General features: G+C 56.9%; 2 protein-coding genes across 5 annotated transcripts in view; one reads left to right on the top strand and one right to left on the bottom strand.

Moving 5' to 3' along the window:
• Positions 1-2,969, bottom strand: part of ZFYVE28 (zinc finger FYVE-type containing 28) — a 113,367-nt gene extending 110,398 nt beyond the window's left edge. For all 4 annotated transcript variants that reach the window (XM_028492435.2, XM_028492436.1, XM_055086265.1 and 1 more), the window contains exon 1: positions 2,872-2,969. In XM_028492435.2, the coding sequence (XP_028348236.1) occupies positions 2,872-2,910 (39 nt within the window). In that variant the 5' untranslated portion in view covers positions 2,911-2,969. The remainder of the gene's footprint in view (positions 1-2,871) is intronic.
• Positions 2,970-3,602: 633 nt separating this feature from the next.
• CFAP99 (cilia and flagella associated protein 99) overlaps positions 3,603-21,411 on the top strand; it is a 44,310-nt gene continuing 26,501 nt past the window's right edge. Inside the window, exons 1-4 of the mRNA XM_055086264.1 lie at positions 3,603-3,679; positions 10,007-10,133; positions 20,453-20,597; positions 20,952-21,046. Of these exons, the coding sequence (XP_054942239.1) occupies positions 10,023-10,133; positions 20,453-20,597; positions 20,952-21,046 (351 nt within the window). The 5' untranslated portion in view covers positions 3,603-3,679; positions 10,007-10,022. The remainder of the gene's footprint in view (positions 3,680-10,006; positions 10,134-20,452; positions 20,598-20,951; positions 21,047-21,411) is intronic.

Below are 21,411 nucleotides of genomic sequence, written 5' to 3'. Positions count from 1 at the left end.
ACTGTAATGAACAAGAAGCTCAGTGTTCAGTTTTAAACCAAAGCAGGGATTAAATCAAGAATCCAGTTTGAATTGTATATCTATCTAAATACAACAGTGGAAAAAATCCTAACTACAGGCAACAATCTCTCTCAGACACATCCTCGCACAGCCAACATTTAACACTTCAACTCTTCCAGGCCCGGAAACCTCCCGGAACTGACTCCTGCTCACTTGGGCCAAAATGTGTTAAATTAGACAGGAAGGGGAAGCATAAAATTCAATTCATAACCTGAGGCCAAAATATGAGCTTTGGTTTGAAAAATGAAAAGCTACTGGGGTGACCTAACCTACTCCACCCCTTCAAATAATTAAGATATTTAACCCTAAAGACAGATGTCCAACAAGGAACTACCATGCTCAGACTGACTGCAGGGCAAACACAAAGATCTCAGACAGAAACGTGTCTTGAGTCCAGGGGTCAGACAGCAGGCCAAGACACCACAGCGAAGGAAAGGAGAGGACCAGATGAAACGCTATCCCCGCCCTTCTCCTAAGGCGCGCAGCTCTGGGCTGAGTCGCTGGGATTGGCTGACTCACCAGCTCTCCACCTTGCCCTGGTCAGCCCGGGGGCTGGCTTTGGAAGGGCAGCTGCCTGCTGAGAGGGAAAATTAGGAACACGACTCTAAATTCTGGGGCACAGTCTCCTGGGTAGTATCATTTTCCACTTTTAAAGACTTTTCCCTAAGCCGAAACAGGCAGGGCCACTGAAATTATTCAGCTGTAGATGAGACAGAGATTCCACGTTGCTTTTCCATCCCTTCCAACACCGTATTACAGCTAGGCAATTCTAGAAACAAGTCCTCTTCCACAGCCACGTCTGGAAAAAGGCATGCGGAGCCCTAGGACCCCTGGCAAATGCGTTTTCGGAGACCCCAGAGCGTTACTACGGCACGTTTCTCTGCCGGCCCCGGGCCTTTGTCACCGAAAAACGGCCGCTCACCCTCACAACGGCCTTCTGACAAGTCCCCTCGGTCTTTCCTTAACTGGTGACAGAAGTCACACCAACAAAAAGCCGCTCCTTGTACACACATCGCGTGCACAGGCTGCCGCCCTCCCCTGGCACCCTACCCAGCACCAGCAGGTAGGATCAGAGCCGCCTCGGGGGGACTGCAGCAAGGAGAGGGCTGGGCAGGAGGCTGCCAAGGGCAGGGAGGCCCCAAACCACAGGCAGCTCCGGGAAGCACCAGGGTCACACCAAAGCACCACTAATAAGCAGCTGCTACAAAGACAGAGATATGGGAACACATGTATATGTATAAATGATTCACTTTGCTGTAAAGCAGAAACTAACACACCATTGTAAAGCAATTATACTCCAATAAAGATGTTAAAAATAAAATTTAAAAAAAACACAGGGAGGTGCGAAGGGGGAGCAGGGCTGCGCAGCTGCACCAAGCAAGAAAGAACCCGTATCCCCTCTGGGCCAGGCCAAGGCCGAGCAAGGGGCGGTTCCAGGCACCCTAAGCCCTCGACCCAACACTGGGAGAACTCTCCGACCCCCAAGGCGATGAAGTAGGAGCCCTTCCGGTCCCTGAACTCGCCCCAGGACCTCGGCTGCCCATCCTCCAACGGACCCGCTGCAGGAGAGCACAGATTTCAGGAACACCTCCCCCCACCTGCCCACCCTGGGAGATCACCCACGGCGGGGGAGGGGAGCAGAAAAGCCAGATCCAGAGAAGTGGTCAGCCCTGGGCGGGGGGCGGGGCGGGGGCAGTGTTCCTTGGGTCGCTCAGGCACACTGTGGACGTCCGAGGCGCCAAGACGTGACCACTGGCCCCACCCCGGCCAAGACCGCCCCCCCAGCCAAGACCCCAGCGCCCCAGCCCTACCGCGGTGCCAGCCCCCAGGGTTTGACCCCCGGACGCCTAGAGTGCTCCCAGGACTCTGCGCCCGGCTCCTGGGCACCGCCGCACCCAGACACCCAGACTAGGACTAGCTCTGGCCGCAGCGGACACGAGCCCTGGGCGGGCGGCAGGGACGCAGCGCCCGCAGTGCGACTGGCGCAGCTGCCGAGGAGCAGGGCGCGCTGCCCAGACCCCGACCCCACGGCCGGGGAGGGGCGCAGCGCCGGGAGGACCGCACCTCCGACCCCGCTGAGCCCGCGGCCCCGGGCGCGCTCACCCATCCGCCGCCGGGCAGGGGACTGCCCTGCATTTGACAGCACGCGGGTGGGCACGGGCGAAGGATGGGCACGGGACAGGATGGGGACGCGAACTGGGCCGAGGCGCGGATCGGTCCTGGTTCGGGAAGGCAGGGCCGGGACAGTGGGATGGGGACCCGCTCTGCACACAAGGAAGGAGGGGTCCGTCCGGGACCCGGGAGAGGGACACGGGGGTCCCCTCCAGAACCTGGGGTAAGTGGGGAGAGAGAGGGTCTGTTCCGGATTGCGGAGGGAGCTTAGGAGGTACATTCCGGGTCCAGGATAACGGGGCGGGGGGGTAGGCAGAAGAGGAACGGGAGAGTCATCCCTGGTGTAGGGAGGGGGGATGGAAAGGTTTTCCGGGACCCAGGAGACGTAGGAGGGGGTCTGCTCGGGCTGCGGGTCGGCGACCACGAGGTGTGAGGAGGGCACCACGCAGGACCGGAATGAGAAGGGAGGGGGGCCCATCTGGCAGCGGGCAGGCGTGGGGAGGGAGTGCACCCCGGCCCGAGGGTAAGGGCGGGAGGGGCGGTTTGGGACCGGGCGGGGTGGGGGGACCCGTGGAAGGGGGAGGGCGACGGTGTGAGCAAGTCGCGGAGTGGAAGGTAGGGTGTCGGCGGCACCACGGAGAGGCCGGTCCCGACCGGGAAAGGGGGTCTGCCTCGGCAGCGAGGGACGGGGCCGCTCACCTTGGGTTTGTACAGCCACTTTCGGAACCTGTTCATCATCGCCGCGCCGGCCCGGCCCCGGCGGCCCTCACCTCCGCAGCGCTGCGCCTGGGCCCGGCTGCGGCGCGGGGCGGGCGGACGCGGGGCAGGGCCGGGCCGGGGTCCCGCGCGGACCCGGGGCGCCGGGCGGGCGGCGTCAGGTGCGCGGAGCAGGTGCGCCGCCGGGAGATGCTCGGAGAGCTGCGCGCGGCACTGACCCGCAGACCGCGGTGGGCAGGCGGACGCGCGGACTGACCAGGAACGAGGGCGCCGGCTCCTCGCGGCTCACTGACACCAGGTGCCTCGGCCGGCCACCGCCGCCCGAGCCACACATGCGCCGACGCGCCGCGAGCCCCAGGCCAGCCGCGAGCCACCGAGGCTGCCCAATCCGGTCGCTGCGCCGCGCCGCGCCCCGCCCGAGGCGCGCTCCCCAGCAGGAAACCCGGCGCGCCGGGAGGGGCCGAGAACTACAAGTCCCGACGGGCATTGCGGGGAAGGAGGGGCCCTGGATGTGGCGACCTTTCTGGGCTGCGGGCGCTGTGCATTCTGGGGGTTGTAGTCTTCCCGCAGAGGGCTCCGGAGCGTACAGAGGTTGCTAGGTGACAACGCCCAAACTGCGCCCCAGCACCGCCCCAGTCCTGAGGGTTGCCGGGGTTCCGGCGGAGCAGAAGTGGAAGGGGAGATCCACCGCTATTCCCCAGTCCCCTCGCGCCCGCCAGCCCTGCAATTGCTGTGCGGTGGGCGGTGGCGAGAAGGGAGGTTCCGGAGCGCCCGTGGAGCCCGCTGACAGGTACGGGGGGAAGGGAAGCAGGCGAGACCCGAAAGGTAGGCGAGGTGCGTCCCCTCAGCACCAGCACTACCCACGTGCAACTTCCGTAGATCTGCGGGCCAGTTCTCGTCTTTCTTGTTTCCCATCTTCTTGCTTTCGCTCACCACCTTTTTGGTCTTCTTCCCAGCTCCTTGACTAAAGTTAACGGTGCTTTTTTTTTTTTTAATGGCCACAATAAACGATGCTTTTTAAAAAGATATTCTCCCGTATTCACTACTTCCCCTAGCCATGCCCTAATTTGGATCCATAAAAACAATCAACAAAATCTGAGAATCTATTAAGTGCTAAGCAGAAAGCTAAAAACTAGTGTGTGGTCTCACTTGAAACTCCCTCTGGTACCTGAAGAATCAGGCACAAAGAGGCTGCTGCGCTCTGGCTGTAGGAGGGTACCCTCCCCTAACCGCCTTGCGCTTTCCCCTGCCCCCACCCAGCACCACTTCCGGTACGTGCAGATTTAGGGTGCACAAGAGGGAGGTAAGTCTCTCTTGATAGAGAATTTATTCTCTGCTGCTCATGTTATCACTGGCCCAGGGTCCAGGTGCTCAGATGAGCTGGACTCCCTGGCCCCTCTATTCCATTAGAGTCAATGTGCGTCTAGGTACAGGCAGCCGTCTGAGATTTCCCCGAGTGCTGGCAGTCCTCCGTGTTCGTTTTTGAGTACCTGATTGATCCTCCCCACTCCCCGCCAGCTACCACCCAGTCACTGCTCCCCTAAAGAGCAAAACCCCTCCGGAGTTGCCTCTTATCTCCCGATTCATTTCCACCTTTTCTCTCCTGAGCCTGCTCCAATCAGATTTTCTCCCAGCCCCTCCTCCCAGGCTCTTTATCTACGTCATCCTTGACCTCCATGTTGCTAAATCCAACTATGAGAGCTCGGCCCCGCCTCTTCCAGGAACAAGTGTCCCAGCTGAGTACTCCCCTCCTGGACACACTGTCCTTACCTGGCTGGAACAGGTCTCACTCTCTGCCTCTCCTCCTGTGGCTGCTCCTCCTCAGTCTCCTTGGCTGGCATCTCCTTGCTGCTCAACATCCTGACACTAGAGCCCTGGGACTCGGTCCTTGGAAGCCCCTCTATCTACCCTCTCCCCGGATGACTTCCTGCGGTCACGTGGTTCAATAAACAGCCATTTTCTCCTGACCTTCCAAAACCTGCCTCTCCAGCCTGAACCTTGCCCTGGGACTCTAGACCCCTTTCCCTGTTCTTTGCCAGTGTCCAGCTGCACGCCCAGTCAGCCCCCATAAATGCTGCTCTTCCCCAGCCACAGTTTCCAGTCTGAGAACTTGGGTAGACACTCTGTGGGTGTGCCCTTGGCCTACTCCAGGTCTGGGACTGCTGCTGCTGCTCAGAACCTCTCTTCCTATGCTTCCCAGTTTGAAACTGTGCTCAGGATGAAGGCTGACCTCAGGGAAATGGGTGTATAGTTAGCATTAGATTCAGCTTTATGCAACAAAAAATTTCAACATCATAGTGACCCAAACAAGACTATTGGTGTGTCCATAAAGTCGGTCCATGGGGAGGCAATCTTGGGAGATATGACACTCCCCAAAGTCATCAGGGATCTGGGCTCTTCTAGCTTGCTCTTCTGCCATCTTTGCATGTTTCCTCGGGGTCCAGAATTGCTGCCTAAGTTCCTGCCATCACCTCCTGAGTCCAGGCAGCAGGGCGGAAAAGAGAAGAAGTGTATGCTCCTCCCTTTCAAGGAGACTTTCCGGAAGTCTCAAACTCTTCCACTTCTTGGCATACCCAGATGCCAGGAAGGCTAGGAAATGTCATCTTTCAGTTGGGCAGCAATAGACTCAACTAAAAATCAGGGTTTTGTTCCTCGGGAAGAAAGGAAGAGTGGAGATTGAAAAGTAACCAGCAGAACCTGCCCCATGGGTCTGTACTTTAAGCAAAGCCATCAGAACATGACTTAGCAGAAATCCTTAGTAGACTGGCTTTAATCAGAATTAAAAGCCAGGAAAAGAATGTATTTTAATTAACACACATTTGGGATCCATGTAAATGAAGCCTCTCTAGTGGTTGAGAGTGTTGAACTAGTGTGTGTCTGATGGAATTTAAGGATTTGCTAAGAAAAGACTTGGTCCAGCCCACCTTTAAAGTTTCCTTAAATATGGGACAGTCAAGTCCTGATGAGTGGAGTTAAAATCAATATTAAAAAAAAACAATAAGCTTGTGAATTAAATCTCCCTACCCACACATATGGTTTTACACCATTAAAATAAAGCTGAGGTGCTAAAAGCACGCATCAGAACCGGATGAACTTCAATACCTGTTTCCTACCGAAAGTTGTGACTCTTTTGACTAAGATTATAGGCTAATTTCAGTGGGAATGCAGAACTCAAGCGTCTCTTCACGATGTCCACCCACATGGGCAGCTCTCTGTGCCAGGTGTGGGGTGCTCAGCTCCCACCCCGAGGAGCCCTCAGGCCTGACAGTGAGCCAGAATTGCAGGGGGGTTGGGCCCAGCAGCCACAGCACCACCACCGCCCCCCCGCCCGGTATCCTCCACCCGGCCCCTCCATTCATTGCTTCCGGTCCCTTCCACCCAGGCCCCTGTGAATGTGGGGAGGGCTTGGGTGGCTTTCTTGCTCCTCCTGGACTTGCATCATCACCAAAGGGCCCCTCAGGTCATCCTTTCTTCAGAATGTTCCGGCTCCAGGACAGGAGGGGAGGGCAGGGAAGCCCTCCTGCCTGGGTGCAGCTTCCCCTACACACACGCACACGCACGCACGCAGACTGTGCGCTCTCACCGCCCACGTCAGGTATAAGAGGGGGCACTTTCCATCCCGTTCCTCCAGGCTGAGCCCGTCCAGGGCAGCCCGCCACATGGCCACAGTGGGGTGGGAGGTGGAGAAAAACTCAATCCTTAACATTGTTTCCATAGAAACAGACTTTTTACCTAGGTTCGGGACTTGCCTTTTGCGCCCTGGACTCTGACTGCTATCTCCCTTTAGCGTGTTGACGTGGGTGCCTCTTTCACACAGTTCTGGGATCAGGCAGGGTGGCTGGTTGGAGGACTTTAGACCCCAGCCTGGGCCTCAGCAGTTGCCACAAGCAGAAAATCCTCCTTGGGGACGAAGAGGCTGACCCCCGACCCCAAGCCCCAGCTCAAGGCTGGTTTGTTCTCTTCCACATTAACCTGCCTAGTAAATATTATTGGGACATCTATTATTTTCCAATTAAATGAGACAGTAAAACTGAACTCTGTTGAACTGTAGGATCTGTGGAAGCAAAGGCTTAAAAAAGCACTACTATGATCTTTGGGTAGGTCTATCTCTGGATGTTAAAGCTGTCTTTCAGATTGAAATACAAGGACCGTTTAGGGTGCTTGATCCTTCTGTACATTTTTACAGTCCCTCATTCATTCCACAGACAATTTGTGGCTCTCGCTGGGTGCCAGCTCTGGGGTAAGGGCAGAGAACTCAGAGGTGATAAGGCAGGGCCCTGCACCAGAGGCTCACAGGAGTGTAAGGGAAGTTTGGGCAACTTCGGAGTAGGCACAGAGAAGGGGAGAGCTAAGGGAGGAGGAAGGGAGGCTTCACAGGTGGTGATATTTGAATGGGGTGTTGAGGGATGCCTAAGAGCTCACCAGGAAGAGCAGAAAGAAGAGTATTTGAGGCTCTGGAGACACATGTGATGGGGCTTCTGAGCCAGTGAGAAGCCCAAGTGGACAGGGCTGGGGTGAGGAAGGAAGAGGGTCCAGGGACTGTGACCCTGGGCTGTGAAGGGGTAGGGCAGGCTGAGGAGACCCCGCTGGCTCCTGCAGCAGCTGAGAACTTGGAAGATGTGTTAGTGATGGGTGGAGTGGAAGGAGCCGCCCCTGACCGGAGACCACTCCTCCCAGACCTCCTGCACTTCAGAAAGCGGCGCTACCACCTGCCCTGAGCTGGCTTACTCAGCACCCATGGCTCAGGAGCACTTTGGGACAAGAACTGATGTGAAAATAGGAACTCTCGGGCACCCCCGTAAGCCTTCGTGGGTCTTGGCCTTTGCTCATGCAGTTTGCCCTGGTTTCCACAGACCCCATCTCCGGACCCACTGGCCCTCCTGAGACATGGTCTCCAGGGCCTGCCCTCGGCGTCGGGGCTTCAAGCCATTTCCAGCACATTTCCGAGTTCCAAGAGGCCTTTCTTCTGGCCTCGTTCGGGAGAGGCTCCTGCTGGCTTTTGTGTCCATGCACAGCTGGGGCTGGGCCCTGAAGCAGCCCCTAAGGAGCTGCCCCAGTCAAGCCTCTGTGCTGGCTGGCACTGGGGCCCACGTGTGCAGCTGGCAGAGTGGTGGGGGCGCATCCCCTGGGCTGACAGGCAGGCAGCTGCAGAGCTTCCTTCCCTGTCCTTTTTTTCTTCTGGCCGCATGGCATGTGGGATCTCAGTTCCCCGACCAGGGATTGAACCCACACCCCCTGCGTCGGAAGCGCAGAGCCTTAACCACTGGACCACCAGGGAAATCTCTCCTTCCCTGTCCTGATGAGGGCAGGTGTCAAAGCCTCGGTAAAACTGCTCTAAAACGGGGGACCTGAGAGGTGCAGAGCTCCCCTTGGAGCCCCTGTACCCCGTGCTCTGGGGCCCTTGGCCTGCCACCTGCTGTCACCTTCCTGGAAAATCTCCGGCTTCCCAGTCCCAAGCCTGCCCCTTTCTGGGCTCCCTCCCCGGGCCGGGTGCAGGGCCCCTGCATCCACGGAGCCGTCATGTCATTCTTCCCGGTTGGAGATGGGTTCCCTGAACCCTGGTGCCCAGAGTTACCACTGGGGAGCCCGAGGCTACCCTGCACCCCTCCTGTCCCTTCCTACACGACCTGCTTCAGGATGCTCAGGGACTCTCCATCAATTCTGGGATATTCCCTTGCATTATGTCTCTCCCATTTTTCTGGAACTCCTGTTAATTGGAATTCAGGTCTTTTGGAGTGGTTCCCCAATTTTCGTGGTGTTTTTCTCCTACTTCCTACATCTTCATCTTTTTCTGCTCTCTGGGAGACTTCCTCAGCTTTATCTTCTGCCTCTTCTATTTATATCTTTAGTTCTGCTGTCATATTTTAATTTCCAAGAACACTTTCTTTTCCTGCAGATGTTTCTTGGATACCGTATCTCTCTCCATCTCTCAGAGGTGGTATAGTTGTTTGTTTCTGGGTTTTTCCTGCTGTGTATGTTGTCTGCTTCCTCCTACTTCCTTTGTTGCTGGTTTCTGTTTCCATGTTTGGTGTCAGAGGCTCTCTGCAGTGTCTGGTGGCATTTGGCCTTCGTTCTCTTTCAAGTGATGGTTTTGGGGGGACTCACCCATTGGACCGTGATTGGCTGGGACTGGCCATCTCACTGGTGACCCCCAGTGTCAGTGTATGTGGCTTTTGTTTTTTTCACTCAGTCTGCATCCTGGAGGGCCTCAGCCTGGGTGCTGCCATCCAGAGCCATTCCAGCTTGTTGGGTGGAGAAGAGGTGCCCCTGCTGTCCCCAGGGCACTAGTGGCCTGCTTTGCCAACAGCCGGGGCCCAAGAAGCCAGCAGCATGGTGACCCAGGGAGGCTGCTCAGTCGGCGTGGAACAAGGCGGGGATGAGAGAGGAGCTCCTGGGGGGCTTGGCCACCCTGCTCTGAGGACAATTTGGGGGTCACCCGTTAGAACCACTTCCTGGGGTCCCATTCCTACCCCACGCGGCTTCTCCAGCGTCCGCCAAAGAAGGGCTCTGAGCAAGCCAGTCTCCGGGAGCTGGTCTGTTTCTGGAATGTTCAGGCCTGGCCATTTACCGGCCGCGCATCCCCTCTGGGTGCTGGTCCCTCACCTTTAAAATGGGGGTATTGAACGTGCTGACCCGAGGAGTCTTCGTGCCCCAAACTTTTGTGTTTAGGTCCCCCTCTCCCTCTGAGCAGGGCCTGCTGAGTCATCCACCACCAAACCCCAGCTGGGCTGAGGGCCGCTCAGGCCGACTCACAAGGTGCCTCCGCTCTCTGGCCTGGCCCCTCCCAGGGGTCAGCCCCCACCCGTGCACAGCTGGAGGGCTTGGGGGCACGTGGGGCAGCCAGGGAGCCTCCAGGGGCAGGGCAGAGAGGGCTGCTTGCGCTGTGGGTGAGTGGGAGCCTGGGGGCGGGCTCCCCAAGGCCTGCAGGGACACAGTCCAGGAAGTGGGCCTGGGGTTACCCCCGCCGGGGTCCCCACTTGCCTCCAACACTCCTCGCCCCACGAGGTCCCAGGCTCCCTGGTGGACTTCCTGTCAGTTTGGTGAAGGTCCTTCGCCACCTGCCGATCTGACAGCCCAGGGTGCGTGGAGGGCGTGACCTGTCACGGTTTGCTTTTAGGGTCCCGCCTGGGAAGATGGCCTACTATGGAAAATGCACTGAAACTGTGATTAAGCTACTGGACCAATTTAAACCTGAGAAGGACAGTCCCGAGCAGTTCCTGGAGGCTGCGGCCACCTCCCTGCAGGTAGGGTCCGAGTGGTGGCTCAGGGCTCACGGGGAGGCCGTAGCAGTGACACCTGTCAGGAGCTTTTTTTTTTTTTTTTTTAATTTATTTATTTTACTTATTTATTTCTGGCTGCGTTGGCTCTTCGCTGCTGCACGCGGGCTTTCTCTAGTTGCGGCGAGCGGGGGCTACTCTTCGTTGCGGTGCGCAGGCTTCTCATTGAGGTGGCTTCTCTTGTTGCGGAGCACGGGCTCTAGGCGCGCGGGCTTCAGTAGTTGTGGCTCGCGGGCTCAGTAGTTGTGGCGCACGGGCTTAGTTGCTCCGCGGCATGTGGGATCTTCCCGGACCAGGGAACGAACTTGTGTCCCCTGCATTGGCAGGCGGATTCTTAACCACTGCGCCACCAGGGAAGCCCTGTCAGGAGCTTTTCAGTCACATTCCTAACAGCCGCTTTCCTTTCTTCACGAGGAGAGGCCCAAGGCAAGATTCCCAGCTAGCCAAAGGCTTACGTCAGCTCTCACTCTGAATCTCGGATGCCCTTCAGGGGTGGGACCCCCTCTTTGCTTCAGGAGGCATTCCTAGCTCCCAGAACGTGCGTCAAACTCCTCTCGTGACAAGGGAACAGGGGCGCCGTAACTCGGGTTGCATCTGTGGGGTGGTCCCATCCTCAGCTAAAGGTGGACGGGAGTCAGCCTCGCAGGCACCTCGGCTCGGCACGCTCCGCTGGCGGACACCTTCGTCCCCCAGGGCAGGGATGTGCGTGGGGCAGAGGGGCCACACCTGGAAGAGCTACTCGGCTCTCGTTCCCGTGGCCCGGGGGTCCCTGTCCTACCACAGCCCACCCCACTTCAAGCATATGCAGAGAGACCCTGGGCTGAAGTCTCTGGGCCCAGGTCTGTCCTCGCTCTAGCACCTCGGAGGCCTCCCTGTGACTTGACCCCGCATCCGTCCGTCCGTCCATCGGGGCAGGTGCCAGGAGCAGGGGCACGCGGTGCAGGGGTGCCCCCTTCAGGGCTCCGGGCCGTGGACTCCGTTGGACGGGGCATCCAGAGGAGACTAAGTCCACCCAGGGAAGCGCTCGGGATTACCACTCGGCCTGCTGCCCCCGTCCCCCTCGCCTGCGCCCCCTGGAAGGAGGAGCAACCGGGGTCTTACGGGATGTTCGCCGTGAATCGCCAGCTGCAGCCTTCCCTTACTCTGCTTAACAAGGCCTGTGAGCTGCTTTGCCGGCCCTGGGAAGTGACTGTGGCCAGGCCCCACCCCCATACACCTGCCGGGGTGTGGCCTCTGCTGTGCCGCAGCCAGACCCACCTTCCCTTTCTCCATCAGCCGCCTTGTGGTGCAGCGGCTGGAAAACCTGGTTGGGAGGATGGGGGGCAGGGCCCCGGCAGTGCACGCAGAGCTGGGGAGTCTGGAAGCCAAAGCCTCTCTCGCAGGAGCAAGCTTGGGACCGCTGCCCCAATCCCTGCTCCCCTGTGTGTGTCATTCAGAAAAGGATGTCTCTGCCAGCTGGAACCTGGCGGTCGGCAAGGACCGGGGCGTGGGCGGCACCTCCCTCCCCCAAGTCTCTGCTCCCCTCCTCAAACTCTCCCCTGAGACCCTAAGCACCTGGGGGAATGATGAAAACAGCCAAGGCCAGGCCCATCCACAGTCCTCTTTCCCAGTCTGAGCTGGCCTCGCGCAGCTCCGCGCGGCCCGGCCCGCCGCCTGCCCCTCCCCACCTGCCGGCTGGCCCCTCTGGCCACACTCCTTCTGTCTGTCCGGCCTCACTCCCCTCAGTGGGTCTGTCCCATCACCCACAGCTGCTGTGCATTCCCTCATCCTAAAAAAAGACCTCTCTACTCCAATTCCCTGTGTCACCCACCTTTCTCACCCTCCACTTCCCACGAGACTCCTTGCTGTCCCGTTCTCTGTCCCCAACTCCGGCCCCCCACGCCCTGCAAGGCATCCCTTACTGCACAGCAAAAATGGTAAAGTTAATGTCCTCATTTCTCCAGAATAATTACTGAAAATGGGTTTGTTACGACAAATAGTTTGGGCTGGGAATTCCCCGGCGGTCCAGTGGTTAGGACTCCGCGCTTCCACTGCTGAGGGCACAGGTTCGATCCCTGGTCGGGGAACTAAGATCCCACAAGCCGCGCGGCACAGCCAAAAAAAAAAAAACAAAGTAGTTTGGGGATTTTTTTTCCCACATCCGCTGGATTATTAATAGTAAATGAGTCCTCACCGGTTGTCACCGGTGAGCCATGGCATGATGAGAGACATGTGCAAGGCCGTGGGGAGGGAGGCGCCACGCCAGCTCGGCCCCCAACCCAGCGGTGCCGAGTCTTCCATCTGCGTCTTTGAGACGTGCCTATGCTAGACGGACGGAGAAGCAGCTTCTTTTACAGATGCACCTGTCTTTTACATCCTTTCAGAAAGCCATCCTAAGTCCAGGTGGAATGGTACACTGGAAACTGACACAGTTTGGACAACGTACCTTTACTTCCAGCTGTCAGAAAACTGGTGCAGTACACCGCTCTTGTTAGGCCAGGGCTCAAGACTGCCACCTGGCAGAGAATTACACAGCACGTAGACCCACTGGCAGAGAGTCCGGGGAAGTGCAGGGCTGTGGATTCAGCTGGGTCCCCCCAAAAGAAATGTTGACGTCCTCACCCCGGTTACCTGTGAATGTGACCTTATTTTGAGATACCATCTTTGCAGATATAATTAATAATCTCAAGATAGGGAAAAGTCCAAGGATTTGCGGATTGGGGGCAGGGTGTGGTGACTCTCCCTCTCTAGACTGAAGCCTGGGAACCCCTCCCCTGACACACACACACACACACACACACACACACACACACACACACACACACAAAGCAGCCTCCCAGCCCTCTGACAGGGGTTCCCTCGGGCATGGTCCCGATGGCATTTCTGCACAGAGAACATATGTCAGTGGCAGAAGATTTGGTCTAAGATCAGAAAGGGATCCATTTACCATTGAGAGAAAGTTCTCCAGCAGCAGCGCCGTGCACGAGGGGGGCTAAGGCGTGGGGAGCAGCCTCTCCAGATGCCAGTCCGCGGAGTGGTTGTAGAAACAGAAGTGGCCTGACATCTGGGAACAGCACTGAGGACCCGGCTGGGGGCCTGGAGCTGGAGAAAGGACGGAGGGCAGGAGGGGGCGGCACCAGCGACAAGGCACTGCTGCCAGCCAGTGCCCGGCCCTCAGTGGGGAACAGGAGGGAGGAGGTGCTTCCCACCCTGCCTCCCTCCTGCCCCAGGCTTTGCCCACCCCCCACTGGTTAATATCTCTTTGGAACAAGTGTCATTTCATTAGTGCACCACCTATAAGGGGGCTGGAGCCTGGAGGCCGCCACTCCTCCGGGCTACCCAGCACCACGGCTCAGGCACCAGGGCCACCAGGTTGGGCGTAGAAACGTCCAGAGAACTGCCCGGGCCTGCAGGACACAGGTGGGGTGTGATAGGCACAGCAGGCGGCTTGGGGTACCCAGGAAGCCCATGAGGTCTGAGTAGCCCTCACAGAAGGGTCTGGCTTTGAGAGAGATTCCCTGAGGGTGGGTGGGAGGAGGGGGGAGAAGGAGATCCGGCCACTCAGCAAACAGTGGGCAGGAGGGCAAGTGAGCTCTGAGCAGGGGAACGAAAGGCTCAGCCCTGGGCTGGCAGGAGAGGTGCCAGGCAGCTGGTCAGTCAGACAGTCTGGGGGTGAGGCAGCGGTGGGGAAAGGCCGGTTCCCCAGCCCGAGGGAAAGGGGTTGGGGGGAGGGGGGGCGGGGAAACCGGAATGGGCTTGTGCAAGAGGCTGGGGGAAAAGCAGGAGTGGGCGGAGCCTGGAAACACCAGCCCAGGTCTCTGCGGAAGGGCCCAGGGTGGCAGGGTGGGGGGGTGGCAGTGGCCAAGTCCCAGAAAGCCTTGTTTCACTTTCTAGTCCGTAGTGTCAGAGAAAACCTGGGCTCAGGAAATATTTTTTATTTTAATATATTTTTTAAAATACCTGATATGTTGACATCAAAGATCCAGAACCCAAAAGCTTCAAACTGGTATCCAGCGCGGGTCTCGCTCCCACACTGGCCCGCCCAGGAGACCAGTGACCTGTGGTTCCTTCCAGAGACGGTCCAGGCCTGTCTTGCGTAGATAATAGAGCTGGAAAAATTTTGTTTAAACTCTAAATTTTACGTTTAAAAGTTATATATAATTATATATGTATTTTTAAAATCTTTTTCATAACGGTAGTGCATTGTAACACAGTCCTGCCTTTGTTTTTTCACTTAACAAGATATCCCGGGGACTGTTCCACATTCTTATCGTGAAGCCATAAGCATCCTTCTGTCTGGCTGTGCCAGAGCCATCGCAGCCGTCCCCCGTGGACGGGATCGTGGCTGTTTCCAGTCCTTTAGTGTTGCAAATCGCCGTGGGACTGACTGACGCACTTGTCCCGCTGCACCTGGGCAGACGCACCCAGGGTCAAGTCCCAGAAAACACACGTGCGAGAGTATTGGCCCTCATGATTTCAAAAGATCTTTCCAGTTGACCCTCCACAGAGACCTCCACGTTGACACTCTACCTGGCAGGTGGGGAGTGCTTGTTCCCCTATGGCTTGCTTACATAGCGTGCTAGCAAATGTTATCTTTGCCAACCAAATAGGTGGGAAAAGGCAGTTGGTGTAGTTATAATCGGCATTTTTCCTGTTATATATATATATATTTTTTTAAGACAAAACTCATACTTGTATGAGTTTTTATTTATTTATTTATTTTTGGCTGCGTTGGGTCTTCGTTGCTGCGTGCAGGCTTTTCTCTAGTTGGGGCGAGCAGGGTCTATTCTTTGTTGCGGTGTGCGGGCTTCTCATTGCGGTGGCTTCTCTTTTTGCGGAGCACGGGCTCTAGGCGCGTGGGCTTCAGTAGCTGTGGCTCGCGGGCTTCAGTAGTTGTGGCTCGCGGGCTCTAGAGCGCAGGCTCAGTAGTTGTGGCGCGTGGACTTAGCTGCTCTGCGGCATGTGGGATCTTCCTGGACCAGGGCTCGAACCCGTGTCCCCTGCATTGGCAGGTGGATTCTTAACTACTGTGCCACGAGGGTAGTCCCTCTCCTGTTATATTTTCATGAGTATTTCTTTTTCTGAACTATCGCTTGGACCTGTGTCTGTTAGGAAACAGTGTTTGGCTATAACAACACCAGGAAAGCAATGGCTTAAAGAAATTAGAGGTATCTTTGCTCACATAAGAAGCAGTCTGCACATAGGCAGTCCAGGATGGGTTCAGCAGCTCTGTGGTGCCATTAGGAACTCATTCTCCTTCCTGTCTGCTTATCCATCCTTAGAACGTACCCTTTGCCTTGTAGTCACAAAATGGCTGCCCTACTCCAGCATTGCATCCATATCCCAGAGAGAAGAGGAGAAAGGCAAACAGTATAAGGCAGGCACCAGCTGAATCTCCCTAACTTTCAAGGAGCTTTCTTGGAGGCCACACCTAGCAATTTGCCGTTAGATCTCATTGATTGGAGCCATGTGCCACATCAGCTAGGGGCCCGGAAAAGTTTTAGCTGGACACATTGCCTCTCCCAACGAGCCAGCTTTCTCCTGTCAGGCAGGAAGAAAGGGAGAAGGGCTTGTGTGGCGCGGGCTCAGTAGTTGTGGCTCGCGGGCTCTAGAGCGCAGGCTCAGTAGTTGTGGCGCGTGGACTTAGCTGCTCTGCGGCATGTGGGATCTTCCTGGACCAGGGCTCGAACCCGTGTCCCCTGCATTGGCAGGTGGATTCTTAACTACTGTGCCACGAGGGTAGTCCCTCTCCTGTTATATTTTCATGAGTATTTCTTTTTCTGAACTATCGCTTGGACCTGTGTCTGTTAGGAAACAGTGTTTGGCTATAACAACACCAGGAAAGCAATGGCTTAAAGAAATTAGAGGTATCTTTGCTCACATAAGAAGCAGTCTGCACATAGGCAGTCCAGGATGGGTTCAGCAGCTCTGTGGTGCCATTAGGAACTCATTCTCCTTCCTGTCTGCTTATCCATCCTTAGAACGTACCCTTTGCCTTGTAGTCACAAAATGGCTGCCCTACTCCAGCATTGCATCCATATCCCAGAGAGAAGAGGAGAAAGGCAAACAGTATAAGGCAGGCACCAGCTGAATCTCCCTAACTTTCAAGGAGCTTTCTTGGAGGCCACACCTAGCAATTTGCCGTTAGATCTCATTGATTGGAGCCATGTGCCACATCAGCTAGGGGCCCGGAAAAGTTTTAGCTGGACACATTGCCTCTCCCAACGAGCCAGCTTTCTCCTGTCAGGCAGGAAGAAAGGGAGAAGGGCTTGTGTGGGCGTCCGGCAGCCTCAATTTCCTCTGACTTCGGTCTTTGCATCACTGATTAGCAGGAGCCCCTGTGTATTGGTGATATGAATTTCAAACCCTAGGTTGCAGTAAAAGCGGTGTCCCGGCCCCGGCCCCTGGTCTAGCTCTGTCCTTTCCCTGTGGCTCCAGCAGACAAGCTGGGCCTGTGAACTCTGAAGATCTCTTGTAGGAGGCACTACAGGTTGTGAAGAGCCGGCAGGCTGTGGGCCTCTGCTTCCCCTGCCCACAGCCCAGCCCCTCCCCAGGACTGCCCTCGAGACCCTTGTCGGAGCACTTGCCGCTCTCCCCGGAACCTGCCCTGGTCCCCAGACTCAGAAGCGCTGAACTTGACCAAGGCCCAAGAGTGTATCAGGAACTCAGATGCCCTTGGGTGGTAGCCCTCTGGCCTCAGTGACTAAGGCTGGCCCAGGATTCGGGGCCGGCTCCGTACTGGGGCCTTCTCAGCGGGGTCCAGGCCTCACCCTGCCTTCTGTGCTAGCCTGGCCAGGAGGACCTGGTCTAGGGCTCAGTGCCCTCTGACCTGCGTGTCACCTCTGGGCCTCGGTCTCCTCTCTGTGACCTGCTGGCCTGACCTTCCCGGCGCAGAAGACCTGTCATGTGAGCCAGAGTGTCAGGTCCTGCCTGGCTGCTCACCTTCCCAGACCCCTGGGCCAATGCAGCCCTGCCTGACCCCCTCACCGCGGGCAGGTGGCATCCTGTAGCCGCAGGCTCAATGCTGTGGCCTTATTAAAAATACACATTCACACCTCCAAACACAGACGTTCAAGTGAACGAGAAGTGGAGCTGCTGTTGTCTGAGCCTGGGAGGCCGGGGAGGCTGTAGGCAGGCATCCCACGATGTCATGCAGCCTCAGCACGGGCGGCGCTGACTCAGGGCATCCTCCGTGCCAGCCGTGCTGACGCACTGCTTTCCGAGCTGCCTGCTCCGGGCCCCCTGGGCTTCCTTTGACCAGTGCAGTAAGTTAAAAGCGGGGACTGGGGCCCAACTGGGGCTCGTGCCCTCTGGTGTGGGCACAGCCCAGCGGTTAGAGGAGCCTGAGAGGGAAAATGAGGCAGGATCCTGGTTGCTGAGACCAGGGCTGACCCCGAGGCAAGAGCCCCCCCACCCCTCCTGGTTGCGCTCCGTGGGGAGGAGCCTCCACTCTGTGCCCGGCCTGCACTGGGACGTCACGGGGTCCCCACGGCCTCCCACGGAGGCAGGGTGCTCCACTCCCTCCCTCTTGAGCGCCCAGATGACATTCCAGCAGGGAAGGGGCGAGAAACCCGGTGTGCGCTGCCAGCTGAGGGGGCCAGGCCGAGTCTGACCCTGAGGGGTGGTTAGGGGTGCCTCCCAGGTCAGGTGACATCTGAGCAAAGACCTGATGGGAGTCGGGGAGCAAGTGTGCAGGGAAGAGCCCTGCAGGGAGAGGGAAGACCCAGCGCGGACGCCCTGAGGAGGCGCCCCAGGGCCCGCGTGTCGGAGAGAAAGAGGGGAGCCAGTGGCTGGCGTGGAGCCAGGATGGGGCGGGGCGGGGCGGACTCAGAGGAGCTGGGCCTTGCCGGCCCTTTTAAGGACTCTTTTTCTGGAGGGTTCTCAGGTAGGACAGACATGATCTGACTTTCATTTTACAAAGAATTGCTTGGCGGCTGGCGGGTTGAAACTACACTGAGGAGAAGCGAGAGAGCTGCTGGGACCCCGGAGCCGGAGCCGACGGATGGGGTGGTGGGGTGGGCGTCAAGGGCTTGGTCTGAACGGTGGGGCAAGGCATTGTGTTTACGGAGCCGGGAAGGCGGGGGAGGGCAGGTCTGGGCAAAGCCCATGGGGTCAGACACCCAAGCAGGGAGGTAGAACAGGAGCAGAGAGCACTTCCCGAAGTCCAGGGAGAGCCGGCCCGGGCTGGCGCACATTTGAAATCAGCATGTGTCAGCCTTGACAGCGGGTGAGTTCACCCAGGGGACAAGTGCAGATTATGGAGAAGAGGAAGAGGAGCCCGGGAGCGGAGGTCAGAGGTCGGAGGTCAGGTCGTAGGAGGACGTCATTACCCCGGATCAGATGGGGTCCCCGCAGGAGCCCAGAAGCCACTCGGGGCACTGGAAGGGCGGCTGAGTCAATGTCGGGGCCCGGCCCCTGCCGAGGGAGGAGGGGAACGTCGCCCCGCTCGCCCGCCTCCCATCTCTCCTGCAAGTACGTCTCACCAGCAGAACCCAACTGTGCCCAGAACCCCCCCAGAAGCGGCTGGAGAAGGCGGCTCTCAGGCCTTCAGCCCCTGAGGTGCGGAGACTGGGAGGGAGTGAGAATGATGCTGTCTGCCTGCCGGCATCCAGCCACCCCGCTCACACACGTGGGGTCCGGGGCTCCCCGAGGTCCTGGGCTCGTCCAAGACCCCTCAGATGATCTCATTACTCTGTTGTTTTCTTAGCGTAAAGACAAGGGAAGAAATCACAGAGGAAAAGGTAGATTTGACCTCAAACCAAAGTAAAAGCGGGACTTCCCTGATGGTCCAGTGGTTAAGACTCTGTGCTCCCAATACAGAGGGCACAGGTTTGACCCCTGGTTGGGGAACTAAGATCCCACATGCCACGTGGCGCAGCCCAAAAAAAAGAAAACAAAGTAAAAACCTCTACGCTCTACATGCTAAAAAATGTTTTATGCAAAGTTAAAAAAGGAAAATTACAAGCTCATGACAAATAACTATCACACTAATGACGGTGTTAACTCCCTCAATATGCAAAGGGCTCCTAAGAATATTATCCAAATAAAAAAGGTGAGCCAAGGGTATAAATTGATTATTCACAGCAGAGAAACACAAATAAATGTCCAGTAAATGTACGAAATTTTCATTGATAATAAAGAATTCAAAATAAAGCAAGGGAGTGCCAAGATTTATCTAATAGGTTGTCCAAAAAAATTTGGGGGGAGGAGGGGAATGATACTGCTAGCGAGAGTTTATTTTGATGTGTTTTACATCTGTTGGGATCCTGGTCTACATTTTCAGTTTTACACGGTATTAAGTATTTTGTCATCTTACTATAAGTTTTCCAGAAACATCATTGTAACGGCTGCGTCCTACTCACCCACAACACGGAGAGATCGTATCTGATTCCCTGTGTTGACATTTAGGCCGTTAATACTTTCAACCACTGCACGTACCGTTGCCCTGAGCTGCTTGTACATGGATATTTTCTGCTTTTTGTCTGGTTTCCTTAGATTCCCAGAAGTGTGGTTACTGGATTAAAGTGTATGGAAAATACAAGGCTCTTAAAACATATTTCCAGATTGCTTTCGGGAAAGACTCACCAGCGCCATCCCACCAGCCCTTCTCCTTGCTGCACTGGCAACATTAGACGTTCTTTTTTTCTTACTGCCAAAAACTTAACTGGTTTTTTGAATAGGTAACACATGACACACACAGGTCACAAACCCCACAATATTCCAAAGAGTAAGTGGAAAAAAGTCAGTCTCTGAAAACACTAATTCCCTCCCCCAGAGATTTTCCTTGCTTGTTTTTTTTTTATTGTGGTAAAATACACATGACATAAAATTTACCATCTTAACTGTTCTTAAGTGTACAATTCAATGGCATTAAGTACATTCACGTGTGAACGTCACCACCGTCCGTCTCCAGAACCTTCTCACCTTCACAAACTGAAACTCTGTCCACATTAAACAACAGCTCCCCGCCCTCTCCCCCTACCCCCGGCGCCCCCCCCTTCTACTTTCTGTCCTGGGAATTTGAATCCTCTAGGGGCCCCGTATGACCAGAGTCACACAGGACTTCTCCTTTGGGGTCATTTTCCGTGTTTATTTCCGTCTTTGCCCCACCGCACTGTCACCGCCCAGGAGAGCCGGTGGGACCGATTCCGGGGGGAGGACCTGCAGGGTCCGAGGGGCAGTGTTCCTGGTGGCTGGGGCGCTGCCCACTGCTCCAGGGGGCACTGGGGACCCCCCCACATCGGGAGGCGGCTGCCCTCTCCCCTGGCTTGGCGGGCGGCCCCCCCCCCGAGCTGTTTCTCCTCCAGACCCTGAGCCCCCAGGAGCAGGCGTTCATCATGGAAGTTCTGTCCGGGTGCCTCGAGTACCGGAAGCCGCTGACCGTCGTGGTGGACGCCTTCTGTGTGCGGGACGGCCGGCTCTGCCTGTGGGCCGATTACAGCCTCTTTGAGGGTAGGTGCCCGTGGCCAGCCACGGTGGGGGACCCATGGGTCCCTGCGGGCCAGGCCCTGGCCTCCTTGTCAGCCGCAGGCCCTCGAGAGCGACGGCGCCCCACCCCCACCCCCGTATGAGACGACGTCATCTGTACTGTTGTATCAGGTTATCATCTTCACGTGGGCCCAGATGGAGCACTTGCCTCTGGTCACACGCCCTGCTGGAGGTGGGCGCCTTCAGCTCAGTTCGCTGCACCTGCAGTGCACCCGTCGGGCCCTTAGCCTCTGGCTGACTCCCCCAGGGTCATACGCTGGGGGCCCAGGGCGGGGACCCCCATGTCCTCCTCCCCGCTCTTGCACCCTCTCTCCTTAGTGATCTGCTACCTGGCCACTTTCCAGCTGGAGGAGCTCGGCTTTCAGCTCTTCTGTAGCATCGTGAAATCCCAACCCATCCACAAGGTGTGCAAGGTGAGCCCCACCTGCCCCAAGTTCTATTCTTAAACCCAAGGTCAAAGGTGTGCCCCATCTGGCACTGACCTCTTACCTTTCTGGCTCACTTTAATGAAAGAAACTGCTGGGTTTGCTCTGTGTTTAAAACGAACCCATACCCTCTCTTTGCTGGGAACGTGCTCTTTTTGTGCCTGGGTAGTTTGGTTTCCGTCCCTCATGGTCTGGTGGGTGGTAGCTGCTGGATGCTAGCTGTTAGTCACGACAGGGAGTCCTTGCCTGTTCAGTCCGGGCCTCTGGAACCTTCTCGGGCTCCTCTGACTCGTGACCGAGCTCCAAGCCAAGGGCAGCCTCTCCTTCCTCCAAGAGGGGCTGTGCGGCTTTGC

The sequence above is a fragment of the Physeter macrocephalus genome, chromosome 7, assembly GCF_002837175.3.
Source record: "Physeter macrocephalus isolate SW-GA chromosome 7, ASM283717v5, whole genome shotgun sequence".
Taxonomy (NCBI): domain Eukaryota; kingdom Metazoa; phylum Chordata; class Mammalia; order Artiodactyla; family Physeteridae; genus Physeter; species Physeter macrocephalus.
This window is presented reverse-complemented; position numbering and strand designations above follow the sequence as displayed.